Source organism: Ictidomys tridecemlineatus, chromosome 1 (genome assembly GCF_052094955.1).
Source record: "Ictidomys tridecemlineatus isolate mIctTri1 chromosome 1, mIctTri1.hap1, whole genome shotgun sequence".
In the NCBI taxonomy this organism is placed as follows: domain Eukaryota; kingdom Metazoa; phylum Chordata; class Mammalia; order Rodentia; family Sciuridae; genus Ictidomys; species Ictidomys tridecemlineatus.
Genome location: NC_135477.1, coordinates 65,297,345 through 65,322,586, shown reverse-complemented (window position 1 = coordinate 65,322,586; position 25,242 = coordinate 65,297,345). Strand labels below are relative to the sequence as shown.

The 25,242-nt window shown below is 32.3% G+C and overlaps 2 protein-coding genes across 6 annotated transcripts in view; one reads left to right on the top strand and one right to left on the bottom strand.

The window, feature by feature from the left end:
• Window positions 1–25,242, bottom strand: part of Pcdh15 (protocadherin related 15) — a 1,597,439-nt gene that overhangs the window by 632,866 nt on the left and 939,331 nt on the right. The gene's annotated exons all lie outside the window — the stretch shown is intronic.
• Window positions 17,858–18,451, top strand: LOC101971159 (transforming protein RhoA). Of its 2 annotated transcripts, XM_078020292.1 has the most exons (2): window positions 17,858–18,025; window positions 18,278–18,451. In XM_078020292.1, the coding sequence occupies exons 1-2, from the start codon at window positions 17,870–17,872 to the stop codon at window positions 18,449–18,451; spliced, it is 330 nt and encodes a 109-aa protein (XP_077876418.1). In that variant the 5' UTR covers window positions 17,858–17,869. The 2 variants fall into 2 exon arrangements, with proteins under 2 accessions (XP_077876418.1, XP_040129436.1); XM_040273502.2 differs by having other exon boundaries at window positions 17,858–18,451.

Sequence of the window (25,242 nt, the reverse complement as noted above, 5' to 3'; positions counted from 1 at the left end):
TATAAATTTTAAAAAATAAGAAAATAATACAGTGGTTTCACTTCATTAACCAAGAAATCTCAAATTGTAGAGATAAAGTTGAATGTCACTTATTCCTATAATGGTTTATCATCATACTCAATTTACTGGTTATGTCCCCTCCAGATGTCAATAAACAAATTAGATTGCATAGCCAGTCTGACAGTCTATGCCTTAGTCCCTTCCCCCAGCATCTGTCCTTATGCATAATTTCAGTGGGTGAAGGGATTAACTGACTTCCAGTCTTAATAACAGTAGCTCTTCCATAGAGCCTCCGGTAATTTACTCAACTACCCTAATGAGTCCTTCTAAAGAGCATGTCATAATTAAATTAAGCCAAAGTAAATTAAGATCAAATTTTACAACATTGATTGATGTATTACCCTGATTTATAAACACATTGGGAGTTTTGTAATTGATCACCACAGTTTTCAACTTCTAGTGTATGTCAGAATTGTCTATGAAACCTTTACAAATATTGAGAATTTTTACCTTGAACTTCCTGAAGTCCTAGAATAAGTTAGGGCATATATTTCTTTTAAAATCTCTATCGGAAGTTTTTATGTCTGTTAAAGTCTGAGAACCACTAGTTTAGTGCATATAAGTGAAATGACTTGTTTTTTTCTGGGTGATGTAATGCTGCCAATTATTTCTTTATAGTGAGTAACAAACCCTTGATTGGCAAAGAATTTGCTAATTATAACATTCTGATATTTGAAAATTGTACTTAACACTCTGTGTTGTATTGTAAAGGAGCTTTACCTGAACTGTTTACCTTTTACAAAAATGCCAAACAAAATAATTTATGCAGATATTTTCATGTATCATCCCAGACACTTAAGAAATACCCTTCATGTTTAAAAAATAACAACAACAACAATAATAATAATAATAATAATAAACACTGCAAATTAAAACCAAGAACCAAGAAACAATCTTATTTTGGTCTTCGAAACATGTTAATTGATGTTAATTTTGTGGTCCAAAAGATGAATAAGTATAATAGGAATGAACATTTCCCTTGGCTGTTGAAAAACCAATGTAGAACAATTAAACTATTATATAAGAACTAATAAAACCTATTTTTAAATACTACTTAAGCCAAATCCTGTCCAATACAAAATTGGAATAAGATAAATGATTTAGAAGTGCTTAAATCAGAATAACTAGCATCAAAAGTTTAATGGCCATCATAAACATATTTGTGTAGTGAATTCCATGCCTATTATAGAGAATACATTGATTTACCTTCTGTTGACCAATGATCTTAATCAGGAAATAAACAAGAGTCTATAATTATTTGAAATTTTAATGATTTTTGATTCTGCCTCAAGTAAAAGCTTTTCAAATAAGTAGCCACCAAAATCCATGCCAAGAAGTTAGTAAATCTACATAAAATCAATTTGTATCATTTTTAATTTCAAAGAGCTACATGTTACAATTTGCACAATTTCTACAAGTGCCACAGTACTTGCAAAAACTCTCATCATCATAATTATGAGCCTAGAGAAGACCTGGCTCAGAACCAGCTCTTATTTGGAAGTAGTCAGAAGTGCCTTCTTCAAGCTTTTCCATGTGGCATAAATGATTTGAACTATAATAGATATAGATTTCTTTGAAAAAGAATGCATTACCACTCATATTTTTATGAATTATTTATACAGGTGAATCAACAAAAATGTTCCACTGTGCAATATGTTTTGGCACTACACTGGTTATACCCATACAAATACATGGGTATAATGACTTTGAAATTGTAAGGTTATTTAAATTTATTTTAACTGATATATAGAAACATAAACATTGTAAATATTTATGGGAGTACCATGCAATATCTTTTTTTAATGACATGAAATAAGTTAGTGATTTTTTTTCACTTTTTAATATCTGATAGTAGAATGTATTTTGACATATTATATATGAGTGTTACTTCTCCTTCTTCTGGTTGTACAAGATGTAGAATTACATTGGTCATGTAATCATATATGCACATAGTCTGGTAGTCTGATTCATTCTACTATCTTACCTATTCTCATCTCACCTTCCCTTCATTCTCCTTTGTCTAATCCAAAGTACTTCTATTCAATAGAAGTAAATAAAGTTAACTCTTTTTTTGGGGGGGGAGGCAATCCCCAGCCCTTTCTGTGTTTTATTTTGAGACAGGGTCTCACTAAATTGCTTAGGCCTCCCTAAGTTGCTGAGGCTGGCCTCAAATTCACAATCCTCCTCTTCATTCTCTCTAGTGGCTGGGGTTACAGACATTGACCACTGCAACAGACAAAATGAGCTTTTATTGTCAATAAATATGCAACATAACCAAAGAGGCAAATATCAGAAACTAGGGGGCAGCACATATGCTCCCAAATATATCAAATTGTGTCTGCTGGCTCCTGAGGCTAGTTTTGCTGCTATTGCATTAGATTTTACAGTCTAGGATGCTATTATGCAGTTTAAAATATTTTAACTGCTCTTGTAATATAATGAAAATAATTATAGTATTGCTGATCTTCTTGAAAAATTTAGGAGAAAATCATACAAAACAAAACAAACCTCTTAACACCTATTCCAGTCATTTCAGCATACGTACCAAGGGATTTTTGACCTATATAGCAGTCACACTTTTCCATAAACTTGGTTTGGTAGTATGAAAATATTAAGCAACAATTATGGCATAAAATGAATTTAGAGCTGAATTAAGTGCTCTAAATATTTTTTGAAAAATAATAACTAGGTGCAAATACTCATGATCTCACTTATGCATGATGTACACTGTGTTTCTTATAAGTGCATCATGAACATCTAAGACATAAAGAAAAAGGGGAAATGTATAGTGTCGTTCATACAATTTGATCAAAATACAGAAAAAAATACATTTGAAAAACAAATGTAAAATTATTTGATTTTGAGCTACTCCCTTCTTAGAAAGAGAAATGTTCAAGAAAAATTTTTTGAATTATCTATTAAAAGAAACTGATTGGTTGTTTTTCATTTATGGTTTTGCCTCAGAAAATAAATAAACAACAACAAAAGTTCTAATAAATGAAGGTACATTGTTTCTGTGACCCTAAGTTCTTATTCTCAACTGACCCATATCTCCATATAACCTGAGTATACTTTTTTGAAGCTTAACTCAGGAAAGTGAGTACAATTACCTGGATAATGTGACTTAAATAAAATATCTTTAAACTTCACAAATTCACATATTTTTTCTTTTTGGTGTTGTGCTAGGGGTCAAACCAGGGCCTTATGCATGCTAGGCAATCCCAGCTATAAGCTTTATAAATTTATGAAAACCTAGAATTAAATGTATCTCCAGAAATTTAATCTCATTCTTAGAACTATTAATTAATTCAATGCATATTTATTGAGCCCATTATGAATAAAATTTTTGAAGAAACCCTGACTTTCTTAAATTTATATTTGAACATGATCTAAACATTGAAATGCTTTGAGAATAATTTTCACTGCCATAATTTTTTCTTTATTTTTTATCTTACTTTTTTTCTATTATTTTCAATTGTTTTGAAAATTAGAGGTAATAAAATAAATAAATAAAGTCAAATAGACTACAACATACTTAAGTAGTGCGCTTATGTTAAAAATACATAAATTAATATTTTGCAAGATGATATTGAAAGATTCATAGTTTGATATTAAGACGTTTTTTAGTCTTGAGTCCTTAGAATAAAATAAACACAACTAAAACTAGAACAGAAATTTCTCCAAAAGATTTATCAAGGTCTATTTATATCCATGAAGCATTTCAACATTGTTTTTTAAAGAAAAATGTATTCTTCCTATAAAAATCAGGATCTTTGACAATATTGTAAAATCTAATATCTAAATTTTGAAATTAGGTAAATTCATAGACAGATATTAGCTGGGAAGGTATAAGGAGTTTATAATTGAAAATTGTATCTCTATGTTCTATTAAAAAATATTTTTTTTTCATTTTAGATATAAGGAGATAACAATCTATCAAGCAGTAGTTTTGTTATGAAATAGGCAAAAAAATTACTTGATAATTATACTTTTATCTTTGTTTTCTAAAGACTTGAAATTAGGGTATTCTTGCTTATATTCATATAATGTCATTTACATATGTAATTGACTTTTTCTGGGTTCTGTCATTTGTTCCATGGGGATTAAAATGTTTATCTATATATGATGCGCTATGTTAACCTAAGCATTAATAACATATTCATATACACATACACAAAGATGATTGGATAAACAATACACCACAAAAATACTTAATCTTATTATGTATAGTATTTTCCAACTGCCCATAATTTTCTACAATATTGCACTATTTATATCATTTGTTAATCATTTCTTAAAATGTTTTTTCTTTTCAAAAATATAAATACTTTCACTCAACATTTATAAAGAATAAGATTTATTAATATATAGTTTTATACTTTTTATCTCAATCACAAAAGTCACTACTTCCACTTCCATAAATATTATTAAATTCCATTTGATCATTTGATTATTTCACTGAGTCTGTGATTAGAGAGAGGTGAACATACAGTGACCTCACATGTGAAGTGAGGGAACGACATGCTGACCAGGGTACAATCAAAAAACCACTTTGTCAAAAATACGTACACTCTTTTCATCATGCTTTTTCTTATGGTAAAAATACATGTGTATCCCCCTAAAACATATGTATTTCTATTTACTATTTTAGAAAAAATCAAATGGAGAAAATGCATGTCCAATAGCAACCAATAAGAAACAGAATATCACTGGTACCTTAGAGTCTCTTGCATAACATTTCCTACACTCTCCTGAATTTCTTGCTGCTTATTATTTGCTGTCATTGACAGATATGCTGTAATGTATGTCTCCCTAAATAATACATAGAGAAGATTTGCCTTTATTGACCTTATAGAGATGAAATCACACATATGATAGATCAAACAGATCAAATTTCTGAGATGAAATATTTGATGCATTCAATTAAAAACTTGATTCAATGAGTTTAATATGTGGATTATTCTGCTAAACAATTGAGAAATTTAAAGATTTTCTAGTGTTCCTTTCGTTTATTTTTACTTGTGCTACTTGGGTAATTACTCTTTTATCCATTTTACTTTATTAAGTGTAAGACTTGTTGATGTTGACTTTTCTCATTGAGGTCAAAATTAAAGACACCTCTAAACAAGGCTGAAGGATTGGATATGTAGACAATACTAAAAAGAACATAAGGAAAGTTATATACTAATAAGGATATTGTAATTGGCATATGCTCTTATTGTTTGACCTACAGATGGGAAGGGACATGTAGAACTATACACTAAAGTTATTCAAGCATATGGCATTTCCAAAATGCAAACATACATTAGTTGAGATCATCAGCTCTTAAGTTCTGCCAAAAAGAAATCTTCATATGCTAATCAACCACATCACTTGCTTAAATTGCAAACCTCATTTACAAGTCTGGAAGGAAAAGGGCTTGATTTTGTTTTCTGCTATCATAGTGGAAATGTGTGAAAATAGACTCTTTAAAGTACATTCAACACCTGCACAAAACCCTTCAAATGTAGATCTATTTAGCTACAAACTGTTTACTTGAAGTGAAAATGGCACACACACATACACACACACACACACTCACACACACACACACACACACAAAACCCTATTGCCTAAATGCACAAATTTTATCATTTAAAATTAAATACAGAAATAAAAGGTTAAAAGGGAAATATTTGATCTGAAAATAGAAAAACATTTCTTAATTTAGGGTATAAAATTATAAAATTAAAACAATAAAGATACATAAATTTCAGAATCAAGAAAAGGCTTCTGCTTTTGATGGTAGAATATATCAATCACCTCATTATTATATAAGAAATGATTATTTTAAAAACAAACTTGCTTCTGTTAAAAAGGTTGTAAAAACTAGATATATATCTAAAAACTATATATATAGTTTCCCTGGAAGAAAGTGCCTGCTCTAAAGGTTTATTTAAATAAACAACTTAGTGTGCACTCCAACCACAAGCTGAACTTCTTTAATTGGGATATCAATCCTGTGAGAATTTCCAGTACTTCATTTTGGTATTTCAAAATAGCAGTTTTCTATAAACTATCAATTCTCTTACTAAAAATGCCAAAATTCCCAGTTTCTTTAGGAAGCTGAATATTTAAAAAATTGGCTTTTCTTAAAGTTTTGAACAAAATTTCTCATCAATCTGTTCTTCATTAAATGGCTTACCCCCTACCTTAGAATAAGAAGAGATTTGTTGCAATGATTAAAGCTAACTCTCAGAGAAGTTGTTAATAACCAGAATAAGAAAAACACTGTTTTTTGACAGTTGTAGATCAACCAATAGCTTCATTCTCTTTCTATCAGTACCATCAGTCCTCTGAGCAATATGTAATTTTTTAAAAGAAGTTTTAAAATCTGGTGGTACCAATCATGTCCAATTGCTAGCCAGTGTTTTCCCACCCACTGGTACTATTAGCTTAAGAGATAACACTACAGATAAGAACCACAATCAACTTCAGCAGGTTCCCAGAGGCAAACTCTTGCTTTTTTGCTGATTAGCCTCATTCATTTATGTCTTCTTAATTGTTCCTGTGCTAAAGCTCATTAAAAGAAAAATAATATTGCTTTCCTGTGGGTAGGGCACTTGAGATTTGAAAAATAGACACTTCATCTTCTGCCTCAAAGGTACAAGTGAGTTAATCTGATGGTATCTAAAAAAAGCTCAATTGATTTGGGCAGATAGTCCTGCACCCAAAATGGCTTAAAAATAACCTATTAAATCAAGTCAGAAAAGAAATGACCCCCATTTTTTTTCTTTCAGGCTAATTTTCAGGAAAAATATACTCAGTATTGTACTATTTGATTATGCTCACACACATCATAAAATTTTCATTTTTTAAAAGAGCAATTATTACCACTTCATTATAAATTAGACAAATGGGAGGGAAAGGGCGATAAATCTTAAATTTTCCTGGGAAATAAATGTTGACAGGTTAAGAGAAATTATGTGTCCTCAGTTCAATTTATTTATCAGTTGTTCCAATAGAGGAGAAATTAATGTTCATTCATTTAAAAATAGCTTCGTCCCAAACTCAGAAATTCAAGGGGAGTATGCTTTCTTTCATCTGGGAAATATAGAGAAGAAAAGGGAAAAGAAAGATTGTATGGGGTGATCCTATGAAACTCAAGTAAAGCAGAGGAAAGTAAAGGGAGATCAGTAAAGCAGAGGAGAGGGACAATGAGAAACAAGGAAAGGAGGGAAAGGAAAATAAGGAAAATGACATTAACCAAATTGTATTGTTGCATTCTGTGCCACAATCACACCATTACATTCAACTCTAATGCATCAATAAAACAAAAAAACATTTAAAAAAGAACTTGATTGGTAATATGTTCCAGCCTTAGGCTAAGTACTAAGAGTACAGAAATATCTGGCTTCCAGAGGCTTACGATCTTATGGTGTAGAAAAATAATCCATCAGTTCTTAGAGACAGGAGAGTTAGAAACAAGCCTCTTGGTGGTAACAAAAAAAAAAAAAATTAGTTGCAAAATGTGCAGTCAAACATCTTCCAGGCTGGACTGCTGTTGAGAGCCATCCATGGGCTCTGTGTGTACTGTGTTGCACATCATAGCCTAGTGAATAGGATAATCTGGTGTCTAAACTTCCAGTGGACATTTCCTCTGGTTGACTGCCCAGAGATATTGTGAACTTGTATTCTACGCTAATATGTCCTACATGGCACCGGAAATGGGCTGACCTGCTGGGTGTACCTGCCAAGATGCCAATCAACCTGCTGACTGCAAGACATCACTAATCCAGACTTCACTGCTGAAACCTTATCCCTCCTTTGATGTACCCCCTTAAATAAACCATAGGAGCCATTTTCTAATGGTCTAGCTCCAACTCCTGTGTGGACTGAACTATCAGGTCTCCATCTTTAAAACTATCCTTTGTGACTCTTTGTCTTTTGTTCTTTGCTAATTATTCTAGACTTTAATTTCTTAGGTGGCTTATGCCCTTCTTGGCAGGAAGAAGAACCCCCTAAGGAGGTGCTAGCTGCTTCACCATAGACTGTTGCTTTATTTGTCACTGGAATGAGCAAGAAGGAGGAGCAGTGGGACTTCCCCCCAGAATTCTGCTTTTGTTCTCTTCAGCCCTGGGGAGCTAGTGAATCATTGCTAGGCCAGATCCCAGAAATGACAAAGTCAGAAACCAGACTTTAGCAGCTGGATAAGGTGGGGTGCTGAATTTATATTCTATCTTTGTCCATGGAGAATCTGGAAATTCAGTTTATCAAGTTTATCACTGAAACTAACTGATGGGGGCAGTGGGTGGAGAAGCAATGAGAGAATCTGTATTTTTGAGAATTTATTTTTAACATACACTTTGCAGGAGCTGGTCAGAGTGGTGCTAATTTTAATTCCTGACAGGTAAAAACTGCTGCCCCCAAATAACTCTCATGAATGAAGACAGAGGAAGATAAACTAAGGACTCTAAAAGCAACTACCAGAAATTCTTCATAGATAACAAAATTATACTTGATTTTAAGATACAGGAGAATAATTACAACTCTCTTGGGCAGTCCTCATATACTGCTTAGAAATGCTTTTCTAGTCACTATCTCTCTAGTTATCAAGGAGGCAGAATGAAATTAAAGAAACTAAAAGTTTTCAACCCGTATGCTGCCTTAGAAATGGAGGCAATAGTTCAGAATTAAGATTGTAGTGAACAAAGTATTGTCCAATTCCAGAAAAATTAGGATTGTCCTCAAGTATAATAATCAATGAAGATGTTAAAAATGTGTAGGGTATGAGTAGGTAGGGGTAACAGAAATCAGAGAAGTAGCAAAATCATGTTAAGACTTGTCCTGAAAGGACATGAAAGTGAACATGGATTGGTAAAAAGATGTTCAAAATTCATGGCAAATTCACCCTGAGGCACAAAGGATAGTAGAATTACAATGTGTAAACAAATTGCAAGATCATATTCTTCCCCATTAATGTGTTCAATTTTTATGTATCAGTTAAAATAAATTTAATTAAAAAATAATTCCTAAGGGAAGGATGAGCGAGGAACAGATTTATGCATGAATGGCCTTAAAAATCTCTGTCTTATGTTTCATACAGTCTGATGAGTCTAAACCTTTTCATGAATAATTCCTGAGTGTTTTCAACCTAAAGCCAAATGAATGGCAGTAGCAAATACCTTTAAAAAGAGAGTGAATTTAAAAAAGAAGAAAAAAATACCAATCTGAGATAGCAAGAAAGATTTATTAAGATCAGTAATAGGTCTTTTAGCTGTTGAGTGCTTTGCTAGGCACTCATATTCACAAAAATAAATGTAAAGTGAAGATAAAAGTTGGGCACAGTGGCACAGGTCTGTAATCCCAGTAGCTCTGGAGGCTGAGGCAGGAGGTTCACAAGTTCAAAGCCAGCCTCAGCAATTTAGCTGGGCCTATGAATCTTAGTGAGACCCTGACTCAAAATAAAAATTTAAAAAAGGGCTGAGGATGTAGCTCAATGGTAAGCTTGCCTGGGTTAAATCCCTGGTGCCCTGCCCCCCCAAAAATATCTCTAAAATTGTGAAATGATGATAACGTTTACATTTAATTAATATCTTTTACATGTGGCAAATTATGAAATATGATTCAAAATAATTGAATCAATCACAAGGTAATAGAATATAAAAATCTAATTTATGTTTACTGTATATGGTATATATTGATAATAAGACACAACGCTATAAAATTTGTTTAAATTTTGTTTAAATTTGTAAATTTGTTTAAATTTAATAATTTTAGAGCGTTCTGATCTGTCTGTAACTTCCAAACCCAATATATGATCGTCTATAATACTATTAAATATAAAAAAATATTGGGATAATGGTATAAATAGTATGGGAAGAAAAGATAGTGGGAAGCGTACATAAAATGCAGTTTCTTGCTCTCAGGGATCTCTCAGAACCTAGCATATATTTATTTTCTGCATATTATGCCAAATTGTCTACAAGCCAAATTATTCTAGTTTCAGGTTAACAGTATAAAATAACCTGTGGTCCTTAGTTTAAATTGCCTTAGCATAAAAGCTACTGGTTCAGTAACAAAGTATACTGATCTAGAGGACAAGGGAGACTTTCAAATTCATACTAACTTACTGTATTTATTAGAATGAATATTATATCATACAAGTCAATCAATAGTATCTTTTAAAAGTTCTTACTGTCTAGAAGAAATCCTTACAATCTGAGAAATATGAATAGCAGTGGGTGAATTTATTGCTTCAAGGCTTACTGAGAGGTAAGACATTACTAACCATGCTTCTACCTCTGCCCTCTATAGTTTTGAGAGGCTTTGCCTATAAAATTGTGGTATTTTTGAGAAGACTTGTATAAATAATGAATTTATAACTATAAATTTTTAAACTTAAAATGCATTTCTTGGAGGGTCATGCATACCTCTGGCCTCTGGAGGGACTCTCTATGTAAAAGTTTTACATAAAATTTTAAAAAAAGAAAATTATTAAATTAAAAATATGATGTCATCTGGTTGGGTGATAGGAAGGCAGGCATTTAAGTCCTCTTAAAAATTCAACTTTCATGTGGAATTAAATTAAATATGTCCTATTTAGTTGTCCAGTCAAATATAACCATTTGTTTTCTATGATTATTTACCTCAAGGAAGGAAAAAAGTTTGGAAGGAAGTGGGGAGGGAAAGAGGGATGGGGAAGAGAGATAAAGAAAGACTTAAATACTTAGGTAGAGATTTTGAAAGTGAATAATGTTTGGGAAATAAAAATGTATTCTGAAGTAATTTAGTCATACTCAAACTTTTAGACTCTGTACTTAATCCACAAGACTTATGTGAACAAAATATTATTTAGAAGCAAAATGAATGATAATCATGTATTACAAGCCCATGAATAATGTTAACCCCAAAGGTACAATAAATAGCTATTTTCTATGTGAAACAAAACATTCAAGGCAACAATTATTAACACTCTCACCGCTGAACTTTAAGTACATTAAATATTAAAACATTTGGAAAGTATAAATGAATGCTTCTGTTTTTGTTCATTTAAAAAAAAAATGACAATTGTTGATAATGTCTGACCTGAAGGCAGATATTTATTATAAGAGTCAAACATTGTAAAGTAAATTTCAAGTGTCACATATTCTACATAAATTACTGAGGAGTTACAAGTAGGCTCATAAACGTGCACACAAGCAGAGAGATATTTCTTAGGGAAAAATTATATGTTGAAGACATTCCACATGAATGTCCTAGGAAAAGGCATTTGTGGCATACTGTTCCATTACCTATGCTTCATAAAGAATGCAGCTTTCTAATTTAATTTAGCTGTGAACAGATTTCTTAGCAGCATAGTTTGTATTTTGAGAACATCTCTTAAGAATCATAGCTTGCAATGTATGGCAGTTCAGTGAAGAATAATCTGTAAACAAAATCTCCATCTATCAGCAAAGGCCATTAAAGACCATAAAATAACCCATCCTTGACTGATTAATGCTGCTACTGAAAGGAATTTCAAGCCATTAACATCCAGAAAATATACTGCAGCTATGGTTGCATTTATTATATAAATTACATAGTTATGTGTGTTGGTATAGAGCAATGTTTTCTTAACCACCTCCCCACCCACATTAATTTAACATTTTTATAAAAAAGACATTCTGAAGAACACTGCATACCAACAGAAAGTAAATAACTCTATTTGCTCCCCAGAGGAAATGTGTGTGAAGGCAGGACTATTTATAATATATTAGGTGGCTAAATATTGGCTTAACACTTCTTATGTGTAACTCTATTATTTGCATATATTTATGCCACTAAAATAATTTCTCTAAATGTTGTAAAAAATAACATTTTGTATATTTTAATAGTTTTATGAATGATACTGAGGCAGTTTCATGGGAAAAACAGGCACTGGAAAATGTTAGTTGCTATTTTTTATCCTGTTCTACCAATTATATTGTCACTGACTCCTCCTCTTAGGTTTATGAATAACACCTCATCAGATCACAGCATTATAGAGTGAAGAGGCTTCATTCATCCTGATTATTTAAAAAACTTTTGTTTATAAATACTATGTATCAACCCTTGAGCCCTGAAAACTATTGGCTTTTATTTGACTAATGGCCTTAATTCTATAACATGTCTTTAATATACCTCATATTTCAAAAATATTTTGAGTTTTGATGCAAGACACTATCTAAACATTTAAACTGGATTATCTCATTCTACCTATGATATAGGTAGGTATTAAGCATTTTATAGTAGAAAAACTCAGATTCAGGAGATTAACTGTATTTTCTAAGGCCTCATCAACAATTATTATATACTGTTTTATTTACATTTTTTTTCATTGCCTTTATCCTTTCTCTGTTAAACATTCTGGCCTATCCTAATTATCAATCAATAATTATCAATTATCAATTATTTTTCTGCTGAGTACAATTCTGTTTTGCTGTACTATTTCTTTGGTATAACTTAGGTATAAAGAAGATAATAATAAGAAGAAGAATGAGAGACATGGAATCCAGGGGGAAGTCTTTCCCGAAGATTTGAAGAGAATGAGTTAGGAAATCAGCTTTTGTATCTGAAGCCAAATAATGGTTGACAAATGAAACAGGTATACATTAGGACAATGGATTTGCTCATAATATTTGAGAAATGTAAAAACATCCTTTTTTTATTTTGTTTCATTTTTTAGTCTGTTGGTGTTATTGCTATTGTGATTTTATATATATAAATATATATAGAGAGAGATTTTATATTTATATATATATATATATATATATATATAGAGAGAGAGAGAGAGAGAGAGAGAGAGAGAGACTATACAACACAACACTTCTCTAGTTTGGAACAATATCATTTCTATAGATTTTTTAAAATATCAAAAGTAAAACTGAAATAGGACATGGAGTACTAGATGATGCAGCATAAAAACCTATGTAAATACATTCTATGAGTTAGAAGAAAGCATTTATATTAAAAAACAAAGTGGAATAAAAAATTAGAAAAGGAATCAGTAAGCAATATCTGGCAACACACACATACACAAGTGTACACACACAAATACATGTACACTAGAACTATGTATAAAATTATAGCTACATACCAGTATAGTAGAAAATCTTGAAATATTTTAAATGTGACAATAATATTCCTGAGGTAACACAAAGGTAGAGGAGCTGAGAGGTCAGAAAAGTTCTAATGTTGAATCATTTAGGTCTATCATGATGCCCTGCCAGGACCAAATCTATAATATTTTGCTTTTTCTAAGAAGTTGTAAAATAGGTAATATATGCAAAATCCACTGGAAATGTTGAAAACTTCATTTTTAAAGGATTATTTTTAAGGCAATATTGATCTTTAAAGGAATGTTAATGGCTTAAAAATTAATGCTTTTTGAAAGTTAAGAATTTTATCTTTTTGAAATTTTGAAGTAACTTGAATTTGTATAATTTTAATTTTCAAAATAACCACTAACCTTACTTAACGAAGTAAGTGCAGATGAGTACTTGGTCATTGAAAATAAAGGTCTTGTCAGGGAACTGTTGTCATTCCTGAACCTTCTCCTTACACTTTCTTAACTCTTCCATGCTTGTCTACTAATTTCCCCACCTGGAAGCAGGAACTGGGTTTAGGATCAAAGAGTCCACCTTTCTATTCTGAGTTCTGCTTGTTACGGCCTCTTCCTTGAAACTTTGTTTTCTCATCAGAAAGAACAAAGATAGTGTCTATCTAAGAACTGTAGTGAAAATAAAATGAGGTAATGTGCAGGATTTTCTTAGTTTAGTGCCTAACATATAATAAATATTCAGTAAATGATTATTATTTTCTCTGTTTCTCATTTGGGCTTGCATTTTAACTCATTTACTTTTCATAGAGTGCTGAGTGAGTATTTATTCATTCACACAATGTATTCTAAATGTTCATCATGCTTGTTAAACATTAAAAGCACAGTGGAAAGTAGCATATTACCTAAAAGAATAAACATAAATTTAGTGATGGATTACATAATGAGAATTAACTTAGAATAAACATTCACTACAAAAGTACTTAAGTGATAAGAATTGAGTATATATGGTAGAAGATGGGAAGGTTGATTTCTATCAGAAACCATATGGCTGGAGTCTGTTGGGACATGAGATAAATCTCTTGTACTAGATATGAAGTGCCATAGAGGAGTATGTTCAATAGATTCCACTCTGAGTTTCTTTTAACACCTCCCTCCACTGAAAAGAAAAAAAAGGGATCATATGGAAAGAGAAAAACATTTTAAAGACAATCTAAAGGACAACAAAATAATAAAATAATTTGAATTGTATAATTTATAATGTTGATAAAAATCTGAAAAGCAATCATATTAATCAGTGAAACACACATATGTGAATTTATTCTAAGTCAATTACTTTAAATTTAGCTTGGTGCTTAGGTTATAAGCATGAATAAGACATCATTTATATCTGCACAAAGACCATGGATTTTCATTTTAATCTTAGAGACAAAAATCAAATAAATGAGGGATTGCAGAATCACATACCTACAAATAACAAAGTGTGTGAATCATTTTAGGTTTTTAAATAAATGCATAAAATATTATCCCTTTTGTAAAGATTGCTCCCTCATTTATACTGAAGCATACAATTTTGTAATCTCTGACTTTTTATATAAATATGATTATAGAAAATAATTTCTCAAAAATAAAACTATTCCCATTGAGAAATGGTCATGTACACTTGAACATGCTCCTGATGTCAGTGAGATTATTGAGAGAGGTAGAGATGATGATAAATTAAAATTATCATACTTTATCTAAAGCAGATAAATCTACCCAGAAATCCATAACTTATACAAGTCTAGGTTCAAATTTATAAATTTATTTCATATTTTTAAGGTAAGATATATATTTAGCTAGAAACAGTGGCAAAGGCCTTTAATCCCAGCAACTAGGGAGGCTGACACAGGAGGATTGAAAGTTCAAAGCCAGCCTCAGCAACTTAGCAAGGCCCTAAACAAATTAGCAAATTAGCAAGACCCTGTCTCAATCAATCAATCAATCAAAATTTTTAAAAGTGGGGGCTGGGCTCAGTGGTTAAGCATCCCTAGATTCAATCCCTGGTTCAAAATAAATAAATAGATAGATAGATAGATAAATGAAAATCTAGATTTTTAATATGCAAAGGCTACAATGGAAGTTTCAAATATAGCAAATATCTAAAAAAATAAAAGTTAAATTAAAAAGTCAATACTATGTCTGTGGTGGAATCATCCTTCAGCTTCCCAGTGTTTGATCCTAATGTTAAAGGAATTATAAAACAAAAGAAAAGCAGGAAGGACAGCTCTGTTGGACTACAGAAAGTCTGAAAGTAAAGAAAGAACACTGAAACAAACTCTCCTTAAATTGTCCATGAAAGTTAGATCAGAAATAAAGAAAATATTTCTAGATGGATAAATTTATGTGAAATCATAGAATTGTTCTCTTGGAGACCTTGAATTTTGCTGTGCTTATGTTTCTTGAAATGAAGACTTTTCAAGTGTATTTTGTTTATCAGCATATGTTTTGTGGACTTATAGTACTGTAATCACCTGGGGTGCTTGATAAAATTCATGTTCCAGTAAATCAAATATTTTTGGTTGAATGCAGTAATCCAAATTTTTAAATAAATGCCTCTAATTATTTTTAATGCAATATTTAGCTAGGAACAGTGGCATAGGCCTTTAATCCCAGCAACTAGGGAGGCTAAGGCAGGAAGATTGAAAGTTCAAAGTACATGTTGAGAATTATACCGGTGAATTTACAACAATTCAGGACCCTTTCTTAGTGAGAAACCTTGAGCTGTACTTAAAAGTTATAGGAACCTCCAGGGACTACAACTCATGAGATCTATATTTATACCAAATTTATCTAGGTGATATTAATATGTGTTCAGATATATTAATACTATATTATATTGCTTTAAACTATTTAATTTATAATTTTCATGGCCATTTTTACTACTAATACTTGAAAATCTGAAAATATATCAGTTTTTTTTAAATGGTATTTCAAGCCCTATAAAGAGCTAGTCTTTAAACTTGTTTAAATCCAGCAGGAAAATAGAATTTTGTAAGCCATTATATTACATTAAGTCATATAAGTACATATAGTACATATAAGTCATTATAGTACATTCATATTTATAATAAATTCCATTGCCTCTTTAAAACATGAATATTTGATAAAAATCATGAATGATCTAAGATTATAGCTGAGATTATTTCCAGTGAGATGGTCACTTATCAAATCATGGATAAAATATCAGATTTTCAAGATGATATAGTTAACAAGCTTTAATTACCTAACCTCTCTGGGACTCTTTCCTTGAATGATAGCAAAATCATATTTTAGAAATAGTCTTACTGAGGACTAATTAACTTAAGATAAAGAGAATATATACTTTCACTGTATGTATGGAATATGACTACATCATAGGATCTCCCATACAGTAAGATTTTGTGACTTGTGAACGTGGATTTAAACTAAGTTTAAAAAAAAAAAAAAAAGGTAAGAAACCTATAGCTTTGAGGAATAACAAAACCCATAACATTACTTCTCATGACTAAATAACATAAAATAGACTGAACAGAAAAGACAGAGAATAAGAATAGGGAGGAGATGGGAGGTGCTGAGGAGTAGAAAGGCCATAGATCATTCAAATAAGCCTCTGAAATGAGTTTTTGGCCCAAATATACTTTTAGTTTTCAGCAGGTATCAGAAGGATAGTAGTTTTACATTTTATATATGTATGTCCCAGTTTAACATGGTCTGAAGTCCAATTTTCTGAAGAATGCTATGAGGAGAAGTAATATATATTCTGCTATCTCTAATTTCTTACAAGCAAATTATGCATATTGCCTAAACTCATGAATTGAGGTAGAAATGTATCTATCAAAATGACAAGATAGGCTTTTTTTTTTTTTTTTGGAGGAATGAACATACACATCCTTCCTTGCTAAGGGGATACTGGAGCCACAATAAAGTCCCCATCAAGTTCTGCTCCTTCCTAATTTGATACATTTCCAATATACAGGCATTTTTGTGACTAATGAGTCTCGTGTTGGGATAGGCATTGTGAGGCAAAACCCTGGGAATGTTTTGAGTTAACTAATTCCTAACAAGGATGGATAATTATGAAGCTATGATTGATAAGAAATCAACCTAGCTTGAATGATAAGAAAATGCAAGTAGCTTGCCTAACATTAAAGTCTGCTACAGAAAACAACTTAACAAATGAGAGCTACTACTATTATGATTGCTGTTTCATTAGTCATCTTTGAGTAAATAGACACACTCGAACAACCTATATTTGTATTATCTACTTGAGCACGTGTGTCCGCACTCTGTTGTAGACTGGGAGAAATAATGAAAGGTATACATTATCTCTTTCTACCATCAGAAGAAACGATTATGCTGAAATATCATTCTAAGAGTAAATGTTAGTGAAATTTTCAAAAGATTGTTTTGCCAACATAATCTTCTCTAAAGCAACTGTAAGGCTTTCCCGCCGCCACCCGCCCTCCCTGGCTTGCGCTCGCTGCCCCGCGCTCGCTGCCCCCTGCCCCCTTGCGATCCCAGCCTGCTGCTGGCAGTTGGTTCTCTCATTAGTCAGCCGTTGCCTCTGGACATAATCTGTCCGGTCTCTGACCTTGCGACTCATGGACAGGCGTTCTCTGAGCAAAGAGGCCAGACTCGAGTCACTGTCTGAATTTTTCATCTGGGAAATTCAAGGTACTTTCTACAACTTCTGTCACCTAGGCCACGCCTTTTGCAGAATATGTGTAAGCTATGGCTGCCATCAAGAAGAAGCTGGTGAGTGTTGGTGATGGAGCAAGTGGCAAGACGTGCTTGCTCATAGTTTTCAGCAAGGACCAGTTCCCAGAAGTATACGTGCCCACAGTGTTTGAGAACTATGTGGCAGATATCGAAGTGGATGGAAAGCAGGTAGAGTTGGCTTTGTGGGACACAGCTGGGCAGGAAGCGTATGATCGCCTGAGACCCCTCTCCTACCCAGACACTGATGTTATACTGATGTGTTTCTCCATCGACAATCCTGATAGTTTAGACAACATCATAAAAAAATGGACCCCAGAAGTCAAGCATTTCTGTCCCAGTGTACCCATCCTCCTGGTTGGGAATAAGAATGATCTTCGGAATGATGAGCACACAAGGCAGAAGTTAGCCAAGATGAAGCAGGAGCCAGTGAAACCTGAAGAAGGCAAAGATATGGCTAACGGGATTGGCGCCTTTGGGTACATGGAGTGCTCAGCAAAGATTAAAGATGGAGTGAGGGCAGTTTTTGAAATGGCCACAAGAGCTGCTCTGCAACCCAGATGTTGGAAGAAAAAACCTAAATGCCTTGTCTTGTGAAACCTTGCTGCAAGTACAGCCCTCAAGTGATTCATTTTGAAGTGCATGATTAATCTTAGTGCATGATTACTGGCCTTTTTCATTTATCTATAATTTACCTAAGATTACAAACCAGAAGTCATCTTGCTACCATTTAGCTACTATTTAGAAGCCAACCATCGTTATTAATGATGACCAACTCGCCTGCCCTGCCAGAGTCCTTCTGACACTACTCTAACAGCCCTCTCTTCACTCTACCTGACACGCCAGGACTAATTCAAGGAATGTTTAACCTTCTTGTTGCTTTCTAGAAAGAGAAATGGTAAATTGTTGTGAATTGGACTATAACTACTTTACAACTAACATGTCCTGCCTATCATCTGTCAGCTGCAAGGAACACTGGTGACTCATCATGTTGGAGCTTTACTCCTCAGCAGATTTCATTGGCAGTGCTCTGGGTGGGCATCCAGTTTTTTGAAAATGTACTCATCTGGAAAAACCCAAATCCAAGCAGCTGTGGCAGAGTGACAGTTCTTCAGTTTCATGTTAGTTACCTTATAGTACTGTGTAATTAGTGCCACTTAATATATGTAACCAAAAATAAATATATTTATCCCAGAGTAGATGTAGTATTTTTTTGTATAATTGGATTTCCTAATAATGATATTCATCATCCACAGAAAAGTGTATTTTTTTAAAGAAAATGTATTTAGAAATATTCAGATGGAAATTTTTAAAAAAATATATAAAGACACACAGAGATGGCTATTTATAAAGACGTAAGCAGCATACTCTTCTGTATGAAAATAAAAACATATCTATACCCCATGATGATATCAAAGTATGTTTTCATTAAATTATACATCTTTATTAAAAGGAAATTTTTCATATGAATTATTTCCTTTTTATTTTTGGTATATGGTCTTAATTATTATTCCTATTTTTTATTATGCAATGCTCCCTTTTACTTAGGAAAAAAAAAGAAACCAAGAATTTATCTTCAGTATTTATAGTTAAGAGCCTAGAAATAGTTCACATGTTATCGTACAGGCTTAATCCAACATAAAAAGTAGTTATGGTAACAATTGAAAACCAGTCCCCCAGCTGTGGGTACTGGGCCACACCTGTAACTTTAGCTGCTCTAAGGGCCAAGGCAGGAGAATCACAAGTTCTAGGCTAGCCTACACAACTTTGCAAGACATTGACTCAAAAAAAAAAAAAAAAAAAAAAAAAAGCCCTGGAGATGTATTTCAGTAGAGCCCTTATTTGGCATGTGTGATGTATTGGTTTAATTCCCAGTACTGGGAACAAAAACATGAAAAACATGAGTCTTCCTACCCCCAATACTAAATGATAATACTAAGATGAGCCCTCCCTCTCAGAATCAATGCCTTTAAAGAGATTAAAGATAGTACAACATCACCTTTCTTGGATAGCAGACTATGAAAATGCCTGTATTAGAAGTGTTTTTTACTTTTAAAAAGGGTTTTAAATGAGAGTTGATAATTCATTGTGTTTGGCAGAGGAAATGATGAGAAAACCAAGGATAATTTCTTAATGGCATCAAGATAATCTTGAAAGCTGAGGAAAGAATTTAATTCAGGTATTACATGTATTAAAACTGATGGGAAAATTTATTTTTCCTTTCCTGTGTACTCTTGTAGCAAATTGCTCATGCTTTAACTAAATTCTAAATTGGGAGTGGGCAAGAGTGGGGGCCAGGCAAGAGCCCCAAAACACCAAAAGTCAACTTATGACCGAAGTAAATGAGATGTAATTGCTTTGCAAAGTGACATTAAGACAAACACCTGCTTCCATTACCACTATAAATACACTTATACCTAATGATTATCATCATTATTAACAGATGACCACACCTAAGTTCTTAAACCTAAAAATTCTGGAAAATGCCAGAGAGTGGACTGCTGAGGGCCATTGCCAAGTAGGAATGACACATCGAAATTCCCTTGCCAGCGTACCCCATGTTAAATGGACTTGCCTTGGAATTTCGCTGTTGACATTGCATGTAAGGTGACCTTGCTCAAGGACCAGGGCAGATCCGGGTTTAGAGCTGATCAGGTTTGAGGAAGTATCCCGCTTCTTGAGTTTAAGGCATTCCTGGTTTAAGACAAGTTTAGGGCGTTCCCGGTTTAAGACAATAGGGGTTTTAGGGAAGTTGGAGGTTGAAGATTATTGCTGCTGGGATTAGGGTGTTCCTGCTGCTTGTTCCCGTTGAGTTCTCCTGAGATTCAAATGGGATTCGGAAAAAAGCCTTGTGGAGTAGGTGAATTGGGCGGGCAGATTTTGGATTTCCCCTGAACGTGTGTGTGGAGGCCGGTGTGAGTTGGGGAATAAAGAATTGCTGTTTGAATCTACAAAGCTGTGAGTGGCTCCTGATTCAGTGCCAAGCCGAGACTTTGGCAGTGGACCAAGTTTACAATATTGTTCTAGCTCATATTTGAGTTCTCAATTCTTTTCCTTCTAAAATTGTGACTGTTCTAAAGATAGGTTAGAAGGTATTGTCTAGAGCAGGAATTGGCAAACTATGGCCCACGGGATAAATCCAATTTATCATCTGATTTTTATACAGCTGATAGGTTAAGAATGGATTTTATATTTTACATAGTTGAAAAAGTACCAAGGAATAAGTATTTTTTGATTTATGAAAATTATGTATAATTTAAATTTCAATGTCCATGATCTTACACTTCTATATAGTGTTGATGGTTTTCATGCTACAGTAGCAGAGCTAAGTATTTACAAAAGAGACCATCTGGCTCACAAAGCATTAAATATTTACCTTTTGGTCTTTACAGAAGCTCTTGGTGACAGTACCCTGAGTTAGGGCATTATTATGAATATAAATAGATTTTTCATATGCTGTGAGGAAAATCATACACATGGAACATAAAGAGTAATGTAAGTTATTTAGGCAAAGTTTGATGAAATGTTTTTCTTTTGTTTTGCAGTCACATCACATTGGAAAAATCTGATACAATGAATGAATCATTGAAGATCTATCATGGATCTATCATGAAGTAGGAGTAGTGAAATAAATGAAACCGAGTCTAAATGAAGCATGGTGGGGGGATGATCATGAAAACAATTTAAATGGGTTTGTTTCTGAAATTCAATTATTTCCACTCCTCACTGAAGGACAAGCATAATGAATGTGCCAGTGCATAGTCACAAGAAAACAATGCATCAGCATATTTAAAATTCTGAATGTCATCACTGTCTGCTTTTTTTTTGTGAAAGCTGGGAACCACATTTTATAACAGACGCCAATGAGGAACTAAGGCAAAACTGTCGTTAGAAGTAGGTAATTACAATAATCATAAGAGGATGGTTTTATTTTCAAATTCTAATATCTAATCTTTTCTACACTTTCTGTAAGATTATCTGGATTTTGCAAAAGAATTCTGTTTACAAGGGCAATATGAACACCTTTTCCATATGTTCCCTCCATCATCCTCTCTACCGGGAGTGGGTGCATAAGACACTGTACCATACCCTCCAAAAACTGAAAAAAATCTAATTCTGCTTATACTGAAAATGTAAGAATTAAAATATTCACTATCCTATTAGTCAATAAAGACAAAATATATTCTTTCTTTGTAGGACACCAAAAGAGTAGGCTTACAAATGTGTGTTCCCTAAGGTTTATTATGTAGATAGAGAAAATTATTTTCATTTAATATTGTACACTTACAGTGCATTTTAAGTAAGCCCTGTGGACATAAATCTGATTCACTCATAAAAGCTAAAATTGGTTGTAATTATTTGATTAACAAAAGCAACATGTATCTAAAATATATTAATGCTAGGACTTTTATTTCAAGTAAATGAACATCTATTGAATAGTGACCTTCCAAACCTGTGTTAGTAGCAATAATTACTATAATTAATAAAATAAATCCCCTAGTACATACTAAACAGTTTGATTTATTAAATATACTGATATCCACATACTCCTCCAAGATTATTTTGCCAGGAGCATTTATTTTATGTAATCCTGTAAATGTGTATGTTTATTATCTGTTGATTAAAAATGATCACATTTTAAAAGGAAAAGACAAATGTGATGGTATGTGTGAACACCAAATTTACTAGAACTTCAAACAATATGAAATTTATAGGAGGTTCATTTTCCTGCATTCTCTAACTTTCCTATAGCGGATATTTTAAGCAAATAACCCAGTCTTTTCTCTGCCTAGGAATACCCAGTCTCTTACTCATTTTCCCATATAAAAAAAATCTGAAAAAAAGATTACCTTTTTTTTTTCCTTTTAAATAGTACAGTTCTCCAGCATTGGTTTTATATAATTTGTCATCTTTGTCCCTCAAATCACAAACTTCTCTGTATAATATCATCTTTTCTTAGCTGGAACCACAGATGAATAAATAAAGAATCACATAGAAAATATAATAAAAACTAAAACAGAGAGATGAAAAAAGATGCCTTCAAGAACAGGCAGCCAAGGCCAGAAAAAATTAGATAAAGAGGAATGGATTGGCAATGTTGAATGTTTTAAGAAAAGGAAAAAAAAGGTCTTGTCTTTTTTGTTTGATTGTTTATATTAATTTTCTATTTTAAGTTTTTTATTTATAATTCATACAGAATAATTTCACATGTTCATAGGATATCTTGTGATATTTCAAACATGTATTATTATGTATGATCATATCATGATAATTAGTGTATTTGTTACCTTAAACATTTAGCATTTCTTTGGGGTAAGAACATTCAGAATCTCCTTTTCTAGCTTTCTTAAAATATGTGATATCCCATTATTTGTTACAATCAGCATACGACATATGCTGGTGTTCAGCACATGGTCTTCCTACTTAAAAGTAACTTTGTAAACAGTGACCAATCTCTGCTCATGCGCCTCTCCTCCCTACCCTTCTCAGTCTCTGGTGACCATAATATAACTTATTTCTATAAGATCAACTTCTTGTATATTTCACAAATGAGATCAGGCAGTATTTGTGTTTCTTGACACAGTGTCCTCCAGTTTACAATCTGTATTGTCACAAATGACATGATTTCATTTATAATAGCTAAAGAGTATCCCAGTGTACACTGATATGAATATATATATATATATATATATATATATATATATATATATATATATATTTGTGTGTGTGTGTATGTGTATGTGTAATTTTTTATTTATGCATTCATGTATTAATGGAAATTTAATTTGATACCATGTATTGGCTATCATGAATAGTCCTTCAATAAACATGGGAATGCAGATCTTTGATTTCCTCTGGACATGTACCCAGAAACTAGACTGCTGGATTATATAGTAATTCTATTTTTAATTTTGTTTTAGGAAGGTCCATATTATTTTGTGTGATAGAAGCATTTTGTAGTAGTACTCTCTTCTCCAACCAACACTTACTATTTGTGTCTCATATATCATAGCTATTACAACAGGTGTAAAGTCATATCACATTGTGACTTTAATTGCATTTTCCAGAGGATTTCAGCATTTCTAAACAAATAGCTGTTGACCATTTGTACATTTTTTTGTGGTTGTTTGTTTTTTCTTTGAGAAATCTATTTTGGTAATTTGCCCATTTTAAAAATCGTGCTATTTGTCTTCTTGTTATTTTGTTATTTGATTTCATTATATTCATTATATATTTTGGTCACCACAATGTGCATTGCTTACCAGATATATAGTTTGCACATATTTTTCCTACTGTATAAGTTGTTTCTTTCTCAGTGAATTTATTTTGTTGTTTCTCAGCTTAACATAATCCTATTCATTTATTTATTTTATTTTGGTGTCCAGGTTTGTGCTATCATACATAAAATGTTATTGCTCAGATCAATGTAATGGAGGTTTTACTCTTTTTTTCCCATATTTTCACAGTACCAGATATACCTTTAAGTCTTTAATCAAGTTTGCACTGATTGTTGTGAATTATGTGAGATAACAGTCTACTTTTATTCTGCATGAGGATATTCACTTTTCTAAGGGCCATTTATTGAAGAGACTACCCTTTCCCTGTTGTATGTACTTGGAGACTTTGTCTAAATTTAGTTGGCATTTTTGAAATTTTAAAGCATGTTCTTTTTTTCTTAATTTCCTTTTCACATAGCTTGCTGTTAGTGTATAAACATAGTATTGATATTTTATCCTGAAAACTTACCGAATTGACTTACAAGTTCTAACAAGTTTTTGGTCGAATTTTTAGGGTTTTCTTTACATTAAATTATATTTATCTGAAAACAGGGATAATTTAAAATTCTTCTCCAACTCAATCACCTATTATTTTTTTCTGTTGCTTAACTGCTCTCCCTAGGACCTACATTGCAAAGAACTGATCAGAATAGAATCCTTGTATTGTTACAGACCTTAGAGAAAAAGCTTTTAACTTTTTCACATTGGATTTTTTAGCTGCAGATTTGTCAGAATTGCCCTATATAGTGTTGAGTTAGATTCTTTTAATATGTAATTTGATGTATATGTATATATTGCAAAATCACCAAATTAAGTTAACATATCCATTATATCATTTCTAAATTTTTGTGGTGAGAATATTTAAACTATAATAACTTAGTAATTCTCTAGTACATTATATTGCTATTAGCTGTAGTCTAGTTCTATCAACTCTATGAGAGAAACATCAATTTGTCTACACTCAGACATACACACATTTACACACACATGTAGTATTACAAATAAAGGATAGAAAACAGATTGGTTTAGTATTTCTTAATAATTATTGAGACTTATTTATAATTATATTAGTAACTATTTAAGCTAAGTTTGAGTGAAAGCTTTAAATAG

Coding starts and splice junctions, on each gene's coding strand:
- LOC101971159 (XM_040273502.2), top strand. CDS start 17,870: ATGGCTGCCATCAAGAAGAAGCTGGTGAGTGTTGGTGATGGAGCAAGT.